At 47.1% G+C, this 22899-nt stretch overlaps 1 protein-coding gene across 4 annotated transcripts in view; it reads left to right on the plus strand.

Annotated features, from left to right (window-relative positions):
* Positions 1 to 22899, plus strand: part of LOC138467752 (zinc finger protein 300-like) — a 176200-nt gene that overhangs the window by 149669 nt on the left and 3632 nt on the right. For all 4 annotated transcript variants that reach the window (XM_069607979.1, XM_069607978.1, XM_069607977.1 and 1 more), the window contains one exon: positions 179 to 277. In XM_069607979.1, the coding sequence (XP_069464080.1) occupies positions 179 to 277 (99 nt within the window). The remainder of the gene's footprint in view (positions 1 to 178; positions 278 to 22899) is intronic.

Below are 22899 nucleotides of genomic sequence, written 5' to 3' on the forward strand. Positions count from 1 at the left end.
CTTTCTTCACTTGTGAGGGGTTTTCCGACTCACTCTTCCTGATAGATATTGATGTAGGCCTTTGACAGCCATTACTCCCATACTTCTTCCTTTCTCTTGTGAGAACACCCACCACTGATGATTAACATTTGCTGTATTAATTTGGATCATTAAACTTACCTTTCCTCTTTCATAACAGATCCTGAGGTTATTTCGTTTGTCATCAAAGAAGAGCATGATATCTATTCCTTGGACCATACAGACTTTATGAGAACCAAAAGCATCAAAAAATGCATAGGTGGGTAATCCATGTGTGGTGGACTTAAGTCAAATAAACTTTTTTTTAAAACGATTGACAAAAAGACTGATTTAGAAAGACGGCTCTGTGAGCACACAGAGAGGTCTTTCTAAATCAGACTGTCACGCTCCTCCCCCACATGAGTATGCACAGGAGCTGACAGGCAGGCCAGGACCCGGAAGCGCCAGCGGGTAAGTGTTTGTGTGTTATGTGTTGTGTGTACGTGTTTGTGTGTGTTCGTTTTTGTGTCCTTTTGAGTTGAGGGGGGAGTCCTGGGTGCGGAGGGAGGCGGCAGGGGATGGGGGAGGGAGCGTTGGGGGTTCTTTTTGTTAGGTGGCCTATAGAAAACAAATGACATAGAACCGTGTGGTAGCTTGTTATTGCAGAATTAAGACATTGGGCCTCATTACGAGACTGGCGGTAACCCTGCCGGTACTTCCGGCAGGTTGCCGCCAGACTCGTAACGTTTTACCAGCACCTAGCTTCCCAGTGCCACCGGGACATTACAAGTCCCGGCGGACTGGGAAGCTGGGTGCCGGAAAATGTTAGTCCCCATTCCCATGGAGTCCTATGGGACTCCATGGGAATGGGTTCACGGAAGCATCAGCACCATTACTAACGGTGCCGATGCTTCTGTGATGAGTGTGCCTACTGGGGCCGCTGCACCCGGCAGGGTCAGACCTGTCGGGTGCAGCGCCCCCGGCAGGCAATCTCATAGTGTGGCGGTCCGGAAACAAGGGTGCCGGTGAGCTTACCGGCACCCTTGTTTCCGGACCGCCACACTCATAATGAGGCCATTATCACCAGTAGGGAGGAACAGAACACAAAGACTTGGCTTTCTCAAGTTTTATTTCAAGGGTCCTAAGGAGCTAAGCAAAAGGAGAAACAGCAGACACAGTCTTCCTGACAGTGGGTTATGTAGAACTCAAGAGTGGCGATGGAAAAACCATGATACTATAACATAATAGAGACTTTCGGGCATTTATACTTCCACACAGTTGGTAATTTCCCTATGAAGAATGCAGACTCATTACAATCCTTCCAGTTCCTTCGGTCTACAGGATCCCTCCTAGGATCCAGGTTCCCACAACTTGGGTGAAGCCCTATTTGGTTTCTCAGTGTTGTGTTGGAGGATGGCCTATATGGTTTGAGAAACTCACAGGAGAAATGGCTAATGTGAGGAACCTGAGGGCTTTGTCACTTCTTTTCCCCTTGGATCCTCCTCTCGGGTGGCCATGGAAAGTCCATCGCTTTTGGATCCTGACCCTGGGGGTGGATATGCGAGGGAGGATCACCTGGGTGGAAGGAAGTTGGGGAGTGGGGAGAGGACGTCCTTAGGTGAGGTGTGGTATCCCTCTTCCCCAATTCAAAATGAACCCTCTATTCCCACAGCCTTTGTGGGCTACTGTCAGTCTTTTTCCCTTTCTTCAGCCGAAAATGTCCCACAGTCATATCACCCTAATACCAGGACAAGGCGGTGATAACAAGGAGTTATGCACACTTCCATTTATTAAACCCTTCCCCAAACACCACTTTGGTACTGAGACGAGGAAGAGGGCTTTGGAGGACATCCAGTTCCAGGTGTATGAAAATGGTGACCGCCCAGCACAGAGAGAGAGACAGACTGCAAAAAGGGAAGCGGGCTGGAGAATCAGAGCGGGCTGAAGAGGAACAGGCGTGAGAGAAGCCGTACCGAGCAGGAGTGAGGAAGAGACGCTGGGGCCAAGGCTGTCCGTGAGTGGGTCTAGGATCCTGCTGGCCTCTCTGTCCGGTGCCCACAGCAGGAGCTCTGGGGCGCCAAAGCCTTCTGATTGCCCCAAGAATGGAGCTGTTAGCTGTGGCTCCTGCGAGAGAGAAGTGGAGCGAATAGAAGCTGGAAAGCAGAGCAGGGAAACCCAAAGGAGCTGCCGTATACAAGCGGTGAGTGAAAAGAAGGGGACACTCGTTATGAGGCGCTTCAGGGACTGGAAACAATCATGTTTGAATGCCGAATGAACAGAAAGCTGTTATAAGTATGTTGGAAGGCCAAAGCAAGTGTCTTTGAATACCAAAGAAGCGGCAAGCTATTACGAGCACTTTTGAAAGTTGAAACAAGTAATATTGAATACCGAACTGACCGGAAGACATAGTGAGCACATTTGAATACGGCACACAACAAACACAGGCAATGAGCACTTATGAATAAAGTGAAAGCCAGGTGCTGCAAATAGTGGACAACACAGAATGAATCGTGAGAGACACAAGTGGTGGCAAAGCCAAAAGATTACCAAGAAGAATATGAAATGAGAAACTTAGTATTGGCCAAAGATACAGAAGCCCAGCAAACTACAGGTTAAGAGAAAACCTGTGTTGGCAAAAGCCAGAAGAATACAGAATGTCTAACAAAGTGCATAGGGGTATCGGTTGCGTGAACCATACTGGGTGGACTGTGTGGTCCAACAACTGCGCCTAGACCTAGTTCCCCTTCTTGGAAAGAACCAATGAATGTAAATATAAAGAAGCTTATGTTTTGCTACAGTTGTGTAAGTGAGTTTTGAAATGAAGAAACAGAGCAATCAACAAAGCCCTCAGCCGATCCTTCCTCTTCGGCTGATTATCACCCAATCTCCATCACTCCTTTCCTAGGCAAACTCTTGGAATCGCTGTGAGGAATCCTGTTACTGAGAAGATGAATTTCTTATCCGATAAGATAAGCTCCTTCCCCTGGAGGGGGCTTAAATCTATCTCCCAACTTCTCAAAGGCATAGACATGGTAGGGCCTGTGTGGGCAAGTCCACTCAAAATCTGTTGATGCCCACTCAGCAGCGCTGTGTGGGCCTTTACAGATGTTAATGCAATTGTGGTGGGCCTAACTACATTAGAGTTAGGCCCCACTTGTTAAACAATCCCGGCTACGCCTCTGCAACTTTTGGAGATGGCTCAGCCAACGTGTTTTGTGTTCCCGGTAGGTATGTGAGTAGGAAATCGTACTGTGAGACGTAATATGCCCAGTATGCATGACGCAAATTGGAGCACTCCATCTGTTGGCCTACCTTAAGATTGTGATGATCAGTCCTTACTATAAAGGGTTGTAACGACCCCTGCAGAAGATGCCTCCACACTTCACAGGCCTGTTTGATGGCCAACAGTTCTTTCTCCAGAACGGAGTAGTTTCTTTCACTGATGGTAAGTGTCCTGGAAAAATAGGCTACCAGGTGTTCGTGTTCATTGACCGACCTTTTAAGGAGCACAGCCCCTATTGTGCCATTAGACGCATCGGTTTCCAGTATAAACTGACGGGTTTGGTCCGGTTGGATAAGGACAAGGGTGGAGGTAAATAGCTTCTTCAATTGTTGGAAAGCCTGGACTGCCATGGAATCCATGTGAAACTTAACTCCCTTCTTTAATAATGCTGTGAGGGGGAGTACCATGTCTGACAAATGGGGAATAAAGTGGCGATAAAAATTTGCCAGACCCAAAAATCGCTGGATGTCCTTCACATTCTTGGTTTCTGGACATCTCAATATCACTCCTACCTTACTCGGGTCCATCCTAATCCCATCCTTGGATAGAACATACACCAAGTACGACACTGACTCCACACTGAACTGGTACTTCTCCGGTTTCACAAGGAGCTGGTTCTCTTGAAGACGACCGAGAACCTCCTTCACATGGGTGATATGATCTGAATGGTTAGCTGGAAATATTAAGATGTCATCAAGGTATACGACCACCGATAGAAACAAGAAGTCCGCAAACAACGTGTTGATAAACCTCTGAAATATGGCTGGAGCATTCACCAGACGAAGGGCATCCCCCTGTACTCGAATAGCCCAACTCAAAGGGAGTACAGAAGGTGGTCTTTCACTCATCGCCTTCCCGGACCCTGAGGAGGTGATACGCTCCCCTAAAATCCAACTTCGTGTAAATGGTGGAACCCTGGACAGCTTCCAGAATGTCTCTGATCAGGGGCATAGGATAACGGTCCCTCAAAGTGATCCAATTGAGTCCACGATAGTCAATACAGGGCCGTAATTCGGAAGTCCCTTTTTTAGGGATAAAGAACAAAGAAGCTCCAGCAGACGATTTGGACTCCTGAATTAAACAATTTTGCAGATTTGCATCCAAGTACTCCTTAAGAGCCTTTCTTTCCGGAAGGGAAAGAGGAAACGTCCGGCCAAAAGGGACAGAGGCCCCTTCCTGTCGCTCCAGGGCGAGGTCCTCAGGTCGATGGGGGGGGGGGTAAAAGCCTGGGTATCTTGTCTTCAAAGACTTCTGAGTACTGTTGGTATTGTACCGGAATACTCAACACCACCGATGTCAAGAGGTTGACCTCATGCCCCAGCTGCTCTTCTGTAGACAGCTGCTGAAGACAATGCTCTTGACAAAACAAAAGTCAAATTCAAAACTCAGAGTGTTCTGGGACCAATCAATATGAGGGTTATGTCTCCTCAACCAAAGAATTCCCAGTATAACTGGGAAGTGTGCCGCTCTGATGACATCGCAAGTGATGGTTTCTTGATGTCTTCCCAAATGTACTGGCAGGTGTTTGGTCTCCATCACAATAGGTCCTGAAGGGGTGTGCCATCCACTCCTTCCACCGGAATGATTTTGAGTTTATTCTGCACCTCTATGCCTTTTACCTTTACCCAAGAAATGTCTATGAAATTGCCCGCAGCTCTGCTGTCTAGCATTGCCAACACCTCTACGGCCTTTGCTGGACTCAATTGGAGCTTTAACAGGAACACCATCAACCTGGAGCCTTCTGTCTGACTTACTGCTTGTGCATGGTTGCAGGGTCCTCTGCTTGCTCCCCCGGTATCACCCCTGCGGTGACTCAGGGGGAAGCGTTGCCCTGTTTCCTTGGAGGCACCTCTGTGCAGTTGCGCAACATATGCCTAGATGATCCACAATACATGCAGAGACCTAGGTCTCTTCTTCTCTTTCTTTCCTCAGGAATGAGGGGCCCTCGTGCAGCCCATATCTGCATGGGCTCTTCCGGGCAATGTTCGGACCTTGAAGCGTCTCTAGTAGGAGGTCTGTCATCGGGGAGTAGTACCGTTGTCTTCTCTTTTCCTGGCGTCTTTCCACCATCCAATATTCGATCTGTAAAGTCAGGGTTACTAGGTCTTGGAACGTAGCTGGACGAGCCACCCTTGCCAACTCATCCTTAAGGTCTTTGTGTAACCCTCTTCTGAATATAGTTTGCTGAGCCGTATCTGACCACCCTACATCCGTGGCAATCTTCTGGAATTCAGACACGTAGGTCTGGGCATCAGTATTGCCCTGACGGATGTCTAACATTGCTTCATACGAGGTGAACAACACCTCTGGTCGGTCAAACCGGCTCTGGAACTGCTGTACAAATTGATCAAAGTCCTGTAGAATCGGATCATTGTTCGTTACTAGGGGAGTGGCCCAGGCCAATGCATTCCCCACCAGGTTTGAGACAAGGAATCCGACTCTGGCCTTATTCGTTTCAAAAGCCTTAGGTCTGAATTGAAAATACACCCGACAAGCATCCATGAATTCTTTCCAGGTCTTGGCGTTACCATCATATTTACCAAAGGACATAGGCATGGAAGGCAAATCGCCTCTTTCTTCATTGCGTGTTGTGACTTGTTGTCTGAGGGCAACGTTCTCAGCTTGGAGATTCTGCATTTGGGCAGTCAGGTTCGGAATGGCTGCTACCAGCTCCTGGTATTGTTCTAATGAGGCCATAGTTGATATTGGGCGTAGTATACTGTCAAGACTGGACGCCACTGGTGAATTGTCCCGTGACCCCTCCTCACTTCTTTGGTCCGATGAGTTGGTCTGGTGCTCTCTTCTTTGTTCCTCTCTTCTTGACGTTTAGGAGGCTTGCTCTTCTTCTCGCGCAAGTAAGGACGGGCTCCTCCGGAGGCCTCCTTGGCAGGATATGAACCCCTGATCAAAGGGAACCCCAGAGAGCCCACCGCCAGAACACGAAAAAAGCACTTGGCACCAAAAAAGGCCTGTGGTTGTATGTCCTTGGTATGACTTGTAGGATAACCTTGGTACTACAGAAAGTACAGAGTACTGAAGTCGGCAGCTCCAACGATTCAGACTGGAGAGATTAGGCACTGGAGACAGATTGCAACGTGTTGTTGTGGTCCAAGGTCTAATGAAGTACTGGACTAAAGTAATAGCACGGAACGCTGATATAAGGAAAAGAATGCCAGAGCGGCTGAAGAGTGTGCAAAGGCACCAGGGAAAAGCAGGCTCAGACACGGACGAGGACAAGAACTCCTTCCGTGTAGTATCAGTGAGAAGAATAGCAGAAGAACTGGTGAAGATAAGGCAAAGGGCGTACCTGTAGGACGGGTACCAGATGAGACGAAAACTCATGTGAAACCGAAGCCACGGAGAGCAACGAATGGCAGAGGAAAGCTTAAGGAAACGATGAAAGCAAAGGCAGGCAAAGCCCCAAAGGAAGTGAGGAGAGAAACTGCCGAGGAAAACACAAGCACTCAGGAGTGGGGAGAAACAGCTAGGAGAGCTGCAGCGGGTACCAGGAAGAATGATACTACGCGCCGAGCCGTGGCTACGGCGTGTAGTTATAGCAACCCTTCTATGCGCCGGCCATGTTGGGAGAAGACTAGACAGCATGTAGTCTTCCCTGGAATACCGTCTCCGGGACCTGCTGTAGGACTGTTGACACAGTGCATCCTCCAAGAATGCCACAAGCGCCAGGGCTGCCGCATGACAGCAACAGCCTCCCTGCCTCTCAAACTTTAGCAGAACCACCTCCGGTTCTGTAAGCAACTCAAGACCTTCCTTTTCACTTCCGCTTTCTCTCTTTCTCTCTCCTGCTGATGCACCTGACTTCACTGCTCACTGGTCACCCTCTGAACTCGGGCCCAAGGTTCCTGCATGTCCAGTTGTCTTTGCATTACCTCCGGGCTCCCAAGCACTTAAGGGTCTGTATCTGCAACCCAACAATCCCTTCTCTCTGCACCATTGAGCCACCCGCTGGCTGCACTTGTGAGTTAACTGCACTTCCACCTTCCCCTCCCCCCGGCACTTCTCCCCTTCCCTATTCCCTGCACTTGCACAATCTGAATGACACAACGCCTAGTAAGATCGTAATTTTGTCCTCCCTTGATTCCCCTCATTGTCTTGTCGGGCCTAGAAACACTTGTGTACAGGCGCGTTATAAATGCCACATCATATCATATATCAATCTATGTGAACTAGTGAAAAGCCTCGATGACCAACTGGTATTGGTTTTGGAAAGCTGGACTGATTCTAACTGGTATTGTGCTGGAAAGCTGGAAGATTTGAAAAGGTATTGTTTTGGAAAGCTGGAAGATGTAAACCATTGGGGAAGGGAACCCCAAGAGTTTGTGACCTGCGTTGAAATCTTGGGGACGGGAACCCAGAGGCTTTTTGAACTGTTCTGAACTTGAGAAAGGGGAAGCTGATTACAAGCCCAGAGCTGGAAGAAGCTCAGAACTTTAATTTGAACACTATTCTTTTTGCTGCTGACATCCCTAAACATTGTATACAGTTAGTTGTGAGGGCAAGTATAGGTTATGGACACAGACAGACTTTTGATTTGGACTTACTGACACAGACTATTTTTAGTTTTCTTTACTTAGGGAAATTTCACCTTAGTATAGGGCAAGTTAGGCCTTACTCCACCCGGACATTCAAGAAAAATAAACTTTTGATTAAATACTTGAATCTGCTGTCTGTGTCTTACTTCATGATGCCTTCACAAATGGTGTCAGCAGTGGGATGCGGCTCAACTGATACAAGTCAGGGAACCTTAAAATTTGAAAAGTTAAGTCCCAGGGCATCGGGCCCCTCAGTAGCCACCAGTTGCTCTATTGGTTTTGATATTTGCAGCAGCAGTGACAAGATCATTCCCCCATGCAAAAGAAGACTCATACTCACAGATTTAGTTCTAATTCCACCCCCTGATACTTATATCAGAATGGCTCCCAAATCAGGACTAGTGTGGACGTTTGGAATTGATGTGCTTGCTGGAGTTATAGTTCCAGACTTATTACAGATCCATGAAACGGATCCCTTCCAAATCCATCTGTAACGCTCACCTGGTATCCACGGGGACGTCACTCAGCCTGTTCTGACCTCTTACGACCTCGAACCCTTCCCTGGAGTCTACTCGACTGGGGACTGGGCCTGAAACACAGGACTGCTAGAGTTTAACTCCCTATTGTCTCTGTGTGCTTGAACCCCTTCTTCCCAGGGCCCAACCCTTCCCTTTGATCCACAGCACACCTTGTTTTCTTGGAAAGTGTGCTCTCCGTCCTGCTTTCAGCGCAGGGGCGCGTTGAATGATGCGGGCTCGTTGCTGCCTAGTTACTTCACTGGCAAGAGTCCGACAGGTAAGTATAATGAGTCTTTTGAACAGTTCTCTAACTTCGTTCCTTTCCTTCCTTAGATGATGGCCGGTGTTCGGGGATGGCGACGTGCTGCTGAGAAGTGTAGTGCTGAAGGTGAGTGAGAGCGCGATGCGACCCTTTCGTATTTGTATTAAACTGAGTTATTTTTCTGTGTCTTTTAGGTGACGCGACGTTTTCAGCGTGGATGCCGGTTATGAAGAAGAAATGCGGTGAGTAAGCACGGTATGCGGCGCCTCTAGATGTTTCCACGCTAACCTGGAGTGTCTTTTCCCTCTTGCAGATGGATGAGAAGTTCCGGAGACAGAGTTCCCCCAGAGCGGCTCGGTATTCAGGTAAGCGTTTGAAGCTCGTACAGTCTTTAAAAATAAGCGAAGATTTGCTGAATGCTTACTAATGCCTTTTTTCTATTATTTTCCCTTTTCCTTAGGAAGGGGCATGCCGGGATGGGAATGACACCGCCGAAGATGCCCGCAGAACAGAAGAAGCGATGAATGATGGGCAGAAGCGCCGCAAAGTAAGACTGTTCCTAACAGTGTTCTTGTTCTTGCAGAAGCTGAGCGCAGAAGAAATATGCAGGCCTACTGGAAACCGATCCGAACACGGTGAGTGTCACGCTGCAGGTGCAGAAAACACAAAGCATGTTTCTCAGCCTGGGCGTGGCTTAAATAGTCTCTGGGTATCCCAGGTGTCTCTGGGCTGAACCACACCCAAAAGACTAGACTGCACAGCCAGTTCTGGGAACCGAAATATGTGGGGGCATCCATCTTGTCCCCATCAAAGCACTACAAGTCCATCCAATCCCCAATGTTATCCTATGGGAGTGAGTAAGTCTGGTGCCACAAGCGCCAAGTCTTACTCCAAGTGGGTCTTTGGAGGGATGGAGCGGCCCTTGAGGGCCACGCAGGTGATCGTGGCCTGGCTCCAGCCTGACATCTTGGAAGGCTGGGGAAATGAGGGGCAAGAATCATGACACCATCAAGGGTATAACATTGTACAAGGGGTGCTCATGAGAGCAGTACTCCCTAGGATCAAGGAAGAGGCTGGGAAGGAGGTGACAGATCGAGGTACTAGAGGCTTTGGGGGCGGCCGATGACGCTCCTGACTCCCCTCAAGATCCCGAACCCAGAAGGGTCAGAGAAGAAGAAACAAACTCTTCTCGATCTAGCCTTTGCCCAAAGAAGGACCCATTGTTGTTGAAGCCTTTTTACAAATTACATCTGAGCACAAGGGCCATGAGGAAGGGGGGCCTTTTTCCTTTTTGAAACATGCGCTTATTTACCGGGCAAAAAAACGACTTCAGAGGGCGTAGTAAAAACCCAACTAGTTGTCCCTAAAATCCATAAGCAAGTAGTCCTGGAGATAGCTCATTCCCATGTGACAAGAAGACATGGGGCCTCATTACGACCCAGGCGGTAAGTTACCGCTTGGGCCGTGACTTTACCACCATGGCGTAAACTACGTTTACGCCATGGTGGTTGGCGGACTTACCGCCCCATTCCGAGTTTGGCAGGGCGGTAAGTCCCCAATCCCCATTTACCCTTCCCCATTCCCATTTTTGCCCCATAGGGCATAATGGGAGTGGGGAAGGCGTTAATTACGCCACCGTAAATTACGGTGGCGTAATTAACTCCATGGTCCCTTAGCGCCATGGATTTTAACACCTGCTAAAAGCAGGTGTTAAATCCGCCATGGCGCTAAGGGACCTCGTACTCAGGCGGTAAGGGTCGGCGCTGTTTACGGCGCCGTAAACCCCTTACCGCCTGAGTTGTAATGAGGCCCATGGGCCCAAATCATCAATAAGTTCTACTGGCCAGGAATTCCTGCTGACATTAAAAACTTTGTACACTCCTGTGAAATTTGCCAAAAGACCAGTACTCATATACCACCACCAGTTCCCTTACATCCATTGCCAATCATTGAAATTCCATTCTTAAGAATTGGTATGGACATTGTGAGGCCCTAGAAACATCAAAGTTAGGAAACAAGTACATCTTGGTAATCGTGGATTATGCCATGTGATATCCAGAAGCCTTTCCCCTGAGAGCCAATACCACCAGCAGATCTTGTAACACCTACTCTTTCTTTTTACAAGTGGGGTTTCCGAGGGAAATACTTACAGATCAAGGCTCTGCATTTATGAGCAACCTCATGGGGGAAGTAAAGCAATTATTGCATATTACCACTTTAAGGACATCACCAGTATATCACCCACAGACATATGGGGCCTCATTACATGGTAGGCGCTAAGGGATTACCAGCACCGGTAAGGGAACCGGTGCTGGTAATCCCTTAGCGCCCTACTACGAGGTCTCTTAGCGGGTCCCTTCCTTAACGCCTGTTTTCACCAGGCGTTAAGGAAGGGACCCCTTGAGGGACTTCAGAGCTAATAACGGCCCGCTAAAAGCGGGCCCGTTATTAGCTCCTTCCCCATTCCCATTGAGCCCTAGGGGGGCTCAAATGGGAATGCGGAATGTATCCCGGAATGGGGATTTACTGGGTCCTCCAAGGTCGGAATGACCTGGTAAATCCTTATTCCGGGAACACGGTAATAGCGCCATGGTTACCTCCTACTGTGTAATGAGGCCCATGGTCTTGTAGAAAGATTTAATAAGATGCTGAAAACCATATTGAGGAAGCTGGTGGAACAGGATGGTAGAAACTAGGATCAGATGATTCCATGGGCTTTATTTGCAGTTAGGAAGACTCGCCAGGCTTCTAGAGGATTCTCCCCATTCAAATTACTCTATGTACAGGAACCTCAAGATGTCCTGGATATGTTGAGAGAAACTTGGAAAGAAGCCCCAATACTACTCTCCCAAACTGCAAACCGACTTAAAGAATATATGACGGTAGTCAGGTCTTTGGTACAAACCCATATGGCCGAAGCACAAGAACAACAGAAAGCCTTCTATGATAGAATTTATTTTTTTAGATCTTTTTCAGTTGCCCAAAAGGTATTAGTATTGGTGCCCAATTCTGAGAACAAAAGTGGCATGGACCATATGAGGTATTAGAACAGACAGGACATTGTAACACAAAACGTCCCAACCTGGTCGCTGCCTAAAAACACAAGTTTACCACATTAACCTTTTAAACGAGTGTAGTCTTAACGCCACCATTTTGTCCTGTTTGTTACAGAAGGATTCAGATAAAACAGTTCTAATTCCACCCGAACTTAGTAACAACCAAAAGCAAGATATGTATGACCTCATAAGGCAATTTACTGATTTATTTAGAGAGGAACCAGGAAGAGTGAAGGGTATTTATCACCACATCCACACTCCAGAAGAATGGTACATTTAAAACTATACCGATACCCTCAGTCTCGAAAAGAAACCATCATGCAGCAAGTCAAGCAGATGCTTGAGGCTAATGTTATTGAACCATCCACTAGCCCCTAGTCCTCCGCTTTCGTGTTGGTGGCAAAACCCGATGGGAGGTTTAGGTTTTGTATCGACTTTAGGAAAGTGAATGCCATATCTGCATTCAACGCTTACCCAATGCCACGTATTGATGATTTTATTGACCAGCTGGGTAATGCTGTTTATCTATCGACCATAGACCTCACAAAAGGATATTGGCAGGTTTGGTTATACGCTCCTGACAAAGAGAAAACTGCCTTTGCTACCCCTATACGACTGTTTCACTTTAAAGTACTACCATTCTGTCTTCATAGTGCTCCCGCAACATTTCAGAGGTTAATGGAAAACATTCTACAACCCTACTCTGACTTCTGCGGGGCCTATATAGAAGATATTGTGATACACAGTAAAACTTGGGAAGATCATTTATATCACCTGTAAGGAAGGCATGTTATCAAAGTAAGACAGACACTGGTGATCACAGTTCAAGGGTGTTTATTAAACTGTAACACCTAATCTAAACCTAAATCTAAGATGGGAGCAAGCTATGACCATCAAATAATAATAAAACAGTCCTAGTGGATATTAGTCAAATAAAAAGGGCCTATACAAAAAAAACAAGCCAATCCTTACTGCTATGCTACAGAAATAGTGTGGGATAATGTTCACAAGAAAAGAAAGAAGTGGTCACAAAATGATAAGTCAGGATGTTATGGCCGGGTCTCACTGCCGCACATTTTTAGCATGCGACAAGGCGGGACTCTTGAGCACAGCACACGCCTGGGCTTCTCTGGCACAAAGTTACAGTTCCTTTTCTCAATATCAGGGCCTTCTGGGCCCAAGTCTCTTTCATGCAAACTCTCTTGCTTCAGAGAGCCTAATGTGTCAAAAACAACAAAACAAAAGTTCCTTCTATTTATCTTCACGTCGGGCAATTACTCTTCACCCTTGGATCTCCCTCAGCCGGGCTCCAATCCTTCTCTCAACGTTAGCCTCCCTCAGTCGGACTCAGACCAACCACTCACTGTGGACATCCCTCAGTCGGGATCACACTTATCGTCACAATGTTCACGGGTGTATTACTGTTCAGCTTAATTCGCCGGCATCCCTCAATCTGGTTCACATTTGCCCCAGTAACACTGTTCACTTTACTTTTCAATCAAAATATTGTGATCTTTTTAAACAACCATTCGGTTTGCTTCCTCCACTTTACTTAAGTCCCCCTCATCCGGTCTCAGACCTTCTCCTGGTATCCCTCCATCAGATTCACATTGCCATTCTAGCATAGTTCAACAGAAAGTCAGCCTAGACCCCTTAGGTTATTCCCTTACCTAAGTCCGGTTTTAGCCCCCAGTAAGGCTTTCCCTTAAGCCCCTAGTCAGGCTTTACATAATTCTGTCACCACAATTTTCTCGGATGGGTTACTGTTTACCCTAATTTACGGGCATCCCTCAGTCAGGTTCACACTTGCCTCATTTACACAGTTTACTTTTGCTTAGCTTTCTCTTGGCATCCCTCAGTCGGGTTCACACTTGCCTCATTTACACAGTTTACTTTTGCTTAGCTTTCTCTTGGCATTCCTCAGTCGGGTTCACATTTGCCTCCACAACGTGTCAAAAGACTTTTGACTGCACAAGGGGTTTGCCTTTACCCTCGTATGACCACTTTGACACCTTATGCCGTCCTCCCCTAAGGCCTCTTGGTACTTGTAGATTCTATAACAAGTGAAGACTTTCGAGCATACACAGGATTTAGCATAACCTGCTGCAGGACTACCTTGATTCCCTTATTCAACACATTCTCCTTGTTCAGGAGCGGGGCACTGGTTAGAGTCCTTCGAATGAGCGCCCACGTGACGTTGGACCACTCTAACTCTGATGCCAATTATTCTCACAAAAGACCTTTGCACTTTAGACTTCTTTCTTCATTCTTTCTTCGCAACCTTGAGCCCAATACACTCCAGTCTATTATCAGCGCTCTCCGATTCACTGTCTGTGCCGAACTCTGTTGGTGGTTCTTGCCTCTGGAGTCAAGGACGATATTACAATGACAACCGCTTCTCCCCGCCTTGGCTATCAGTGTGGGGGGGGTCCCATGTACTGCTGACATCCTTTGCTCCATTCGCCAGCTGTGTTTCCCAGTCTTAAGTTTCCCTTCTCGGAAGTTCCACAGGTCCGGGTTGAAAAGGGCAAGGGCAACTCCCTCCTTGTCGTCCTTTCAAGTCTCGCCGCCTTTCACCTCTCTTTGAACTGCCATCCTGGAATAGCTGCTTCCTCGTGCGTTTGGCCTTGCTCAGAGCGTGCTTTTGTGCTCTGTCTTGTATCCCTATGGGGAAGTGAAAGGGAAGTCAAGTGTGTGTAGTTATCAGCAATTGCCTGACTCTGCCTGACCCTTGTGTTGGGACATGTCAGGTATACGGCTCTGGTGTTAGTCTGTTGTCTTTCATGGTACTCTGTATGTGAGAAAGTGTTTGTGCCAAGAAAGGGGGTGGGGTTGAGTTTCTAGATATTCTATTGGGCAGGATGGGCAAAAGATGTCATAAGGAAGGGGATTTTGCGTCTCACCCTTCGGTATCCCACCTCCACTCCCCAATGACCCGTCATCCAGGTGATCCTTCCGCATGGTCCACCCCCAGGAACTGGATCCAATAGCGATGGCCGTGTCCTGGCCACCTGGATGACAGATCCCCGGGGACTAGCAAGTGAGACACCTTGAGGTTTCTCACACACCTTTACACAGTTGAAGTGTTGGGAAAAGCAAGCTTAACCACTAACCCAAGAAAATGTAAGTTGGCCCAATCCGCAGTCAAATACCTGGGAATCTTTTATGGGTGGTGGCACTGTACAGCCCCATCAAGACAAAGTTAAGGCTGTCCTTGATACCCCAACACCAAAGACCAAGAAAGGTCTTAGGTACTTTCTGGCATTCATCGACTGCTACCGCCAATTTATCCCAAACTTCACAAGTAAAACCGCAAGACTCACAGATAAACTGAAGAACGTGAAGCCCCAAAAGATCAGGTGGGATGAAGAAGATGTGATCTGTTACACCACCTTAAAGCAGACCTTGTGCCAGAGCCCCATTTTAAAGGTAGCTGACTTCTCTAGTAGGGATATTAATTAGATATCTGAATCTGTTGTCTGTGTCTTGCCCAGGTCCAACTTGGGTCCTTCCTTTCATCTATCTTCCTCTCTACATGTGGTGTTCCCCAGGGGTCTAACCTCTTTCCCTGGCTTTTGAACCAATACCTGGCAACTCTCGCCAACTACATTGCCACTTTCTGCTCAAATTCCCAGTTCTACGCTGACGACACTCAACTCATTTTCAGGCTGCCCTCTGCCTCCTAATATCCCTCTCTCATCTCTGATTGCCTAACTGCCATTCAAGATTGGTGTGCCACCAATGATCTTTGTCTGAATGCCAGCAAGACGGAGATCCTCCTCATCAGCATACCTTCACCATCCTTTACCCTCACTCTCTGGCCGGCCTCCCTTGGCCCTCCTCCTACCCCCACCTACGAGGCTAAGAACCTCGGGGTCATCTTTGACTCCACCCTTTCCTTCTCCGCCCACATCTCTGAGGTCTCTAAAAAGTCAAATTTCCTACTGCACATCCTCACAGGTACTCAGCCTTTCCTCTCCTTCCCCCAGAAGCTCATGGTATCCCAAGCTCTGGTTCTCTCTAGCTTGGACTATTGTAACATCCTCTTTCTAAATCTACCTGCCTCTACTCTCCACCCTTTGCAACTAATCCAGAACAGGACTGCGAGACTTGTCCTTGGCCTCAAGCCCTGGGATCGTATCTCTCCAGCTCTGAAATATCTCCATTGGCTGCCAGTGGATGCAAGGATTACATTCAAACCCCTCTGCATTGTCCACAAGGCTTTCTGGGGCCTGGGTCCAAAATACCTTCAGCTACCCCTCTGCAAATACCTCCCCTCTCGATCTCTTCGCTCCTCTACCTTCACCTCCCTCAGGGTCAGTTGTTTTTCAAAGAAACGAGCTGGGGGTAGATCTCTGTCTTCGGCTGGGGCCTCCCTCTGGAACAGCCTCCCTGCCACTCTAAAACTTGAGGAGAACCATCTCCGGTTCCGGAAGCACCTCAAGACCTTCCTCTTTTCTTCTGCCTTTGCTCCCCCTCTGTTCTCTCTTGGCACTGTGCACCTGGCCACCCTCTGTCCTCCGGGCCCAGGTACCTGCTCACCCTGCCACCCTCCCGCACTGCCTCCGGGCCACCCCTTGCACTGGGGTCTGTATCTGTACCCATACAGCCCCTCCCCTTTTCTTCCTGCATTTATCAGACCTACCCTGTCTGCTGCCTTAAATCCAGCACTTGCAAATTGCTGGCTGCACTAGCACTGTTTGTTGCCTTTATTTATTTATTGTTATTTGTCCTCTGCTTCGCACTTTCCACTTCTCCCCCCTTCCATGCACTTTTCCCCTCCTCCATGCACTTGCGCGTTCTCAATGTCACTGGGCCTAGTAAGATCGCTGTTTTGTTCTCCCCTGTTCCCCTCGCTTGCCTTGTCGCGCTCTGAAACACTTGTGTACGAGCGCGATAGAAATAAAATATCAATATCAATATCAATGATGCCTTCACACTACAAAAATAGTACAAGGAGTCTGTAGTAACACTGAGTGCTGATTTCCTAGTCTAAAGTCTATCCTATAAAATTATCAAAATAATAAAATGTTGCCAGGGATCCGCCCGAGACAATATCCAGCAAGTCTCATGGTCGTCATGAGGGTAGTAGCAGGGCTCACTTCTTCAATGCATGGCTTGGCCAACACCCATACATTAGTCAGTGTCTTGCCTACTCCTAGGAAAGGTGAGTTGTGATGAGGTCTTTGTCCTGATTGGGATGAGTCAACAGATTTTGCAGCTGATGGTGTCTCAGTCCTGCTTGGATGACGCAACGGCCTCTCGCAGCGTCTAGGCATGTTCTTATACCACCTTGCAAATAGGGTGATCAGCACAAAACAAGAATGTATTCCTCCCCTTACTTGAGCTGGTTTGGGTAGATGTTATGTTCCTTCTAACTATGTCGAAACCTTTGCCTATTGCAAGCTTTCATCAATAGGGTGGTGGTCTTGCTGTCCCACTAGGGTCATAAGCGCAGCTCCATTGCAGCTAATTTAATCTCTTGCTCTGTAATGCTTCTCTCAGTTTCTAAAGGCTAAACAAATGTTATTACCAGAAACTCCATGAGCATGCCCCTTCATTTCATTTTAAAAATAACATTCAAATAATTCAGAAGCTACGCAATCCATTTGCAACAAAAAGTGAGATAACTTTATCTCATACCTTATGAAACAGCATTTTTTATTTTCTAACAAAATCCTAGGTATTGTATGGGTGCAGAAGAAGGAGGCTGACATAAAGGTTGCATGTTTGGGGCTCAAAACCTTTATTAAACAGGAAAGCAAGAGAAAACCTATCATTCCATATTTCACTGCCTCAACTAGAGATAAGGTGTCTTTCAGGATGTCTGTCAACTCAAACGTGTCCACCATCCTGTGTCAAGAAAACCTTACTTCTGTCCCTTACACTAGAAAGTAAAGAATACAGCAGTACTGTTCTGGCCCCAGGATTCCCTTCTCCTGGGTTATGGTTCCTGGTTTGTTGAAACAGTTCCCAAATCTTAGAACAGTCTCGTGTCTCACACGTTGTCAGAGGGAATGGCTCCCTTCCCCTGATAGTAAAGTTCCAAATAATACTTCCTCACACATTATCGGGGGAATGGTTCCCTTCCCCTGATAGTAAAGTTGCAAACAATACTTTCTCACAAATTGTCAGGGCGAATGTCTCCCTTCCCCTGATAGTAAAGTTGCAAAACAATACTTTCTTGTTGGGCCAGGAGAATGTCTTCCTCCTACTGATGTCCAGTCTCAGATATCCCAGGGGCATGACTCCCTTCCCCAGGCCTTTTTTAACCTTACTGTGAGTCTGGGTTACCAGGAGGAATGACTCCCTTCCCCTGATCTGATTTTCATTAGGCTTCACACCTGCAATACCCAATTCTGACTGTTAGGAGGGTCTGCAACCCTGGCTTCGCTTCTTCTTTGATCTGGTCACTTTGTTCACTTCCCTGCCACGTACTGCCACAAGGAAGATGACATGTATCACTTTATTGCTGTGGGACCTAGGCCCTGGTTTCCCTTCTTCTTTGGACTGGCCCACTTGGTTCACTCCCCTCCCAAGTACTGCCATGAGGAAGATGGCTTGTATCTTGTTTAGGAACTTTGACCCTCCTTTGGCTGTCAGTGGGGTTATCCCACCACTGTCGTAATGGACTCTCCCTCTCAAGTTCTCTTTATGGTGCTTGAGGTACTCGACCCTTCCCTGCTGGTCAACAGGCTTCGTTCCACCACTGTACTGAGGAGGAGAATCTTTCTGCCCCTGCCGTGCTACCCAAGCATTATGGTTACAAAGGGGCATTGGGACAATTGCATGTGCCCTCCTGGTAAGCCACCCGCATCCTCTCTGTGTCTCCCGTGCCACCCTTTACCTTGTTGGGGGCTTTGGCTTGTCGCTGGGGTTTCCTGGGATGGCGGGCATTCGGTTTGGCTTCTCCAGCATCTTGCTTTTCCTGCGGCTGTGCGATGGCATTCCCAGCTGCCTTCTGCATTCCTTCTTCCTCTTGATACTGCTGTGCACCGGTCTGCTCCTGCAGACCTGCCGATCATCAGACACAGCAGTCTGCCAGCGTCTCCCTCTGGATCAGCGACGCAGGTTTCTGTCTTCCGCGACTGCCCAAGACCAAGTAGTCCATTGTTGATTTTTATACAATATTGCTAGCAGTGTTTGGGCCCATTGTATAAGTCCTTCATTTCTTTCACAGGTTTAATCTTTATTGCTACCCTGCGCCAACTCGCCTCAGTACTTGTATTGCCTAGGTTACTGTTGTTCTTCTTCGTCTCAGTACTTTCAAGAACCCTGATGTACTCTGCCGTATAACAGTACATAGATCTACTGTCTACAAAGAGGTTAGCAGAAGATGGAGAGGTTAGAATATGTGGGGGTGTGATGTTCTCATAAGGGCTGTACCCTAGATGGTCGTCCTTATCCCATGAGATCCTCCCGCATTATACCACACCCAGGAGGACTATCGGGTAGCGGTCTCACCTCCCTGGCCTCATGGGAAAGGGCTCCACCTCAGGAAGAAGTGGCAACATCTAGTAAATGTTCACACTATACAAAGGTAAATTATATAAAAATATTGCAGGATCCATCCTAATCTTGAGATTGACATAACTAATCTAAGGAACAGAACTTCATACTTACTAAGGACTGGTGAACGCTTCAGTACACAAGCGTTTACTACCTTGGTTGAGAATAGTACGTTCTCAGGCTCTCCTGGAGACAGCTGTCCCCAAAGGTCATTAAAGAATTTAGGGATAAGAAACTAATAGTTAGCCATGTTAGAGCTATCATTAATCACTCATTAACTAAAGACACAGTAGCCAAAGCATTTAAAATTGCCTTTGTTATTGGCAGCTATGCGGGTCAAGACAGTTTTTTAAGACGCCACCCATATTGGAGCTTATGCACAAGTTCCGGACTCCACTGAGAGGATTGCCCTTACACATTTACCCCCGTTCTGCCTGGTGTAGTGCTGGCCGGGCACATGATGCCTTCAGTAAGCACTGCTGGGTTCAGCAGTTTTAATAAGACTTTCAGATGTTAGGCTGACACAAAGGAGGACTACACTTTACAGCGTCATTAGTGCATTGACCCACTTGCAGGAGAATTATGCAGGGATATCATTCATGCCTTTCTTTTCTTTCAGTTGAAATGGGCCCCCTGTGGGGGGCTCTGAGCAGTTGCCCCATGTTGGCAGTCGTATGCCATTGAAACCTAGCCCTTTAATTCAGGACATTAAATGGCACCAGGGTGCACATTACAGGCTGCCTTTGCTGGCACCCTCAGCCATCACTCCCTCTTATCACCTTGTGGCCTTTTTACTCTGGTTGCCTTGACATCAGAACCCTTTTGTCAAACAGTGATTAATAGCTTTTTAGTACATATTTAGTGTTTCGACTCCCTGCCGGATGGCTCATGTGATAACCTGCAGCGATTCATTTGACTTAATTATAATTTAAGCACCCCAAAGGTGCCTCAGACTTTTTCCCCAGTTGTAAGGGGTGTGAAGGGACAGTTATGCAAGGCTGACAACTGCTTGTGTTTTTCTCAAGTATAGACATTTTATTAAAGAACTAATTTGCAAATTCTACTCTAGCAGGGAATTCTTTACCTGGTCTAATGGCTAAGGGAATGTCTCCTAACATAAACAAACTGGCCCTCGCACTAAACAGCAAAACATTCAAAGGAAATCATAAACAACCTAAAAAGGATGTTTACATAAAAAGATCCCCTTCCAAGTTCAGCCAAGAAAATAGCACCAATGGTAATCCTGGGTGTTCTCTTTTCAAGATTACTGGCCACAGTTCAAAGATTCGGTTAACAACTTCTTCTTCGACAACTGTACAATTGGTTAAGACCTCTGCAGTACATTTGGTATAATTGTCAGGATGCTTCTTGTTGGTTTGGTGCCTTACTCTTGACAACCAACCTTCTACTACTGTTACAGTGGGATCTCCTTTATTCCACAGTATACTTCTGTTTCAACCAACTCCAATGTGACATCCACTGACAGTTTATACACCACCACAGTTCAGGTATTCTTCTTCTTGCTATACAATTTGGTACTTCATAATTATTAGGTCTATAAAGACAAGACTCTTCCACCTCTACAGGTTCCTATACTTCAAGAAAAGGGCATCCGCTTTACCTCTTCTGTCGCATGCCTTACTGCCGCTCAGGTACATCTACTTCTTCTTATACAACTTAATACTTCAGAATGTTAGGCATCTAAAAGCCAAGCCACTTCAACCTCTACAGGTAGGTAAGGCACTCTTCTTTCCTGTACTTCAAGAAAGGGGCAGCCTCTTTGCATCTTCTGTCTTCTGCCTTTCTGCCACTTAAATATTTCTGCTTGACTCTTTACAAGCACCCAGCTCCCTTCCCCTGCTTTGCTCACACCTTCTTGGTTCCAGTAACTACCGTTAAGCTGCATTACCACTCTTCCAGCTTCAGGTAGTAATTCCACACTTGTATCAGAGGACACTGGACCTTTAACAACCTCGTAAACCAGATGGATAGTTCTAATAGGGCTGGTTTTAATGTGGAAATTTAATGTGGAAAGGGTTCGCCTCTTGGCTTGGGTGAGGTTCATTCTTTTAGTCAATGAAACAACTTCAGGACTTCAAGAATAAATGTTTCAACTATTGCAAGGTTCAGTCTTCAAAAGAAAACAATATTTAGATACAAGCGATCACTCTTTCATATAGATCTTTAGCATTAAAGAGATGCTGGTGATTATATTTCTTATTTAATAAGACAGAGACAGCTTCCTACTCCTGTAAGGAAATACAACAGGTCACATGCAACCTTCCGTTGATGCTGACTATTCGTCTAACACTTGTGGAAGATAAAGTAAGGTTGTCTGAGTGGCTATAACAAGCGTTCGCCTTTTCATGAGAGAAACACAACCACTCCGGTAACAGAATATTCTTCGAAAATTGAATTAACAAGTTGTCCTTATTACATGTACACTATTGCTCTCACTAATAGTGCGTTTGATACATTTCCATTGTTAAGAAGATTTCCACAACGACAAACAGTTTATACTCGCTTTAAACCTCACACAGGTTACTTTGGAGCTGGTAACAGTTACCGACAAGGCTTGTAAAGTGAACCTGAATGCTGAGCTTCACTCACCGGCTCCAGGAACACTGCGGTTGCGGGCTGCTTCACGTTCCTGACTTCTTCAACTGCTATTTCTGCTTCTGGCACTCTCCTACACCCTTCTGCACTACAGGTGTCTGGGGTCTGGCCTAGTTAATTGGGAGTCTCCTTCACTCCTCAGACCCTCGGGTTGTCTTCTGCTACGGGCCTCAGGCTTCAGCATGGTCACGTCTCTGCAATCACAGCTTCTCAGCGCACTTGGGGAAAGCTCCTCTCTCAACACATCTTCCTCAGTGCAGGCACAGCAATGCAGGGTTTGAGACCACAGGACCATCTCAGAACTTGAAGGTAAAATCTGCTGTCGCCATGCTCTGGCATTCTTTCTGTGGTCACACTTCTTCGTGAATTACGAGCCTTGTGCTCTGCGATGTCTGCTTCTGCTGCCAACCTTCCAACTCTTGTTCCAGCTCCTTCTGCCTCTCCTCTCCAGCTGCAGCCTTTTATGCCTCACAGGTTTGGCAATTTGCTTCAGGTGTAAGCCATTGACTTCAATTGCTTGACCTGTGCAAAGGCTGTTGGGCCTTATTGCCTGACTACATCTAACTACTTCTTCAACTCAATCTACTTCTGAAATATATTTAAGGGTAGATTTAATTCATTCCCTTAGTAATTTTAGCAGATGAGCTGTATTTTTTAACTGGGCTAGGGGATGAGGATTTAGAGAAGCCAACATTTCTGCCAATCCTTGTAGTCTACCTTTGGTAGTGAGGAGGTTTAGAGATATTAAAATGACAGTAAGCCTTGACCTCTTCTGACACAGTGGTAAATGTCTTCCCATTAGAGGAAACACACTGTGTCTCATCCCATGGCATCTCCTCACTTCCCTGGGCTTTATCTCCACCCAGGTGATCCTCCCGCAGTACCCCACTCCCAGGGTTGGGATCAGGAAGCGCCTGCCTTCCCCTGGCCACCTGGGAGGAGACTTTAGGCAGGGTTTCAGTGAGGGATCCACAGGATTCTTCACAGGGGGGGGCTTAAACACCATGTTGAACTGGGCCCCCAACAGCCCTGACACATCTTCAGCCGGCCCTGGAATTAAGTGTAGACTGCCTGTGACGTCCCCTTTCCTGGGAAAGGTGGCATG

The sequence above is a fragment of the Ambystoma mexicanum genome, chromosome 4q (genome assembly GCF_040938575.1).
Source record: "Ambystoma mexicanum isolate Mex_15411 chromosome 4q, UKY_AmexF1_1, whole genome shotgun sequence".
NCBI lineage: Eukaryota > Metazoa > Chordata > Amphibia > Caudata > Ambystomatidae > Ambystoma > Ambystoma mexicanum.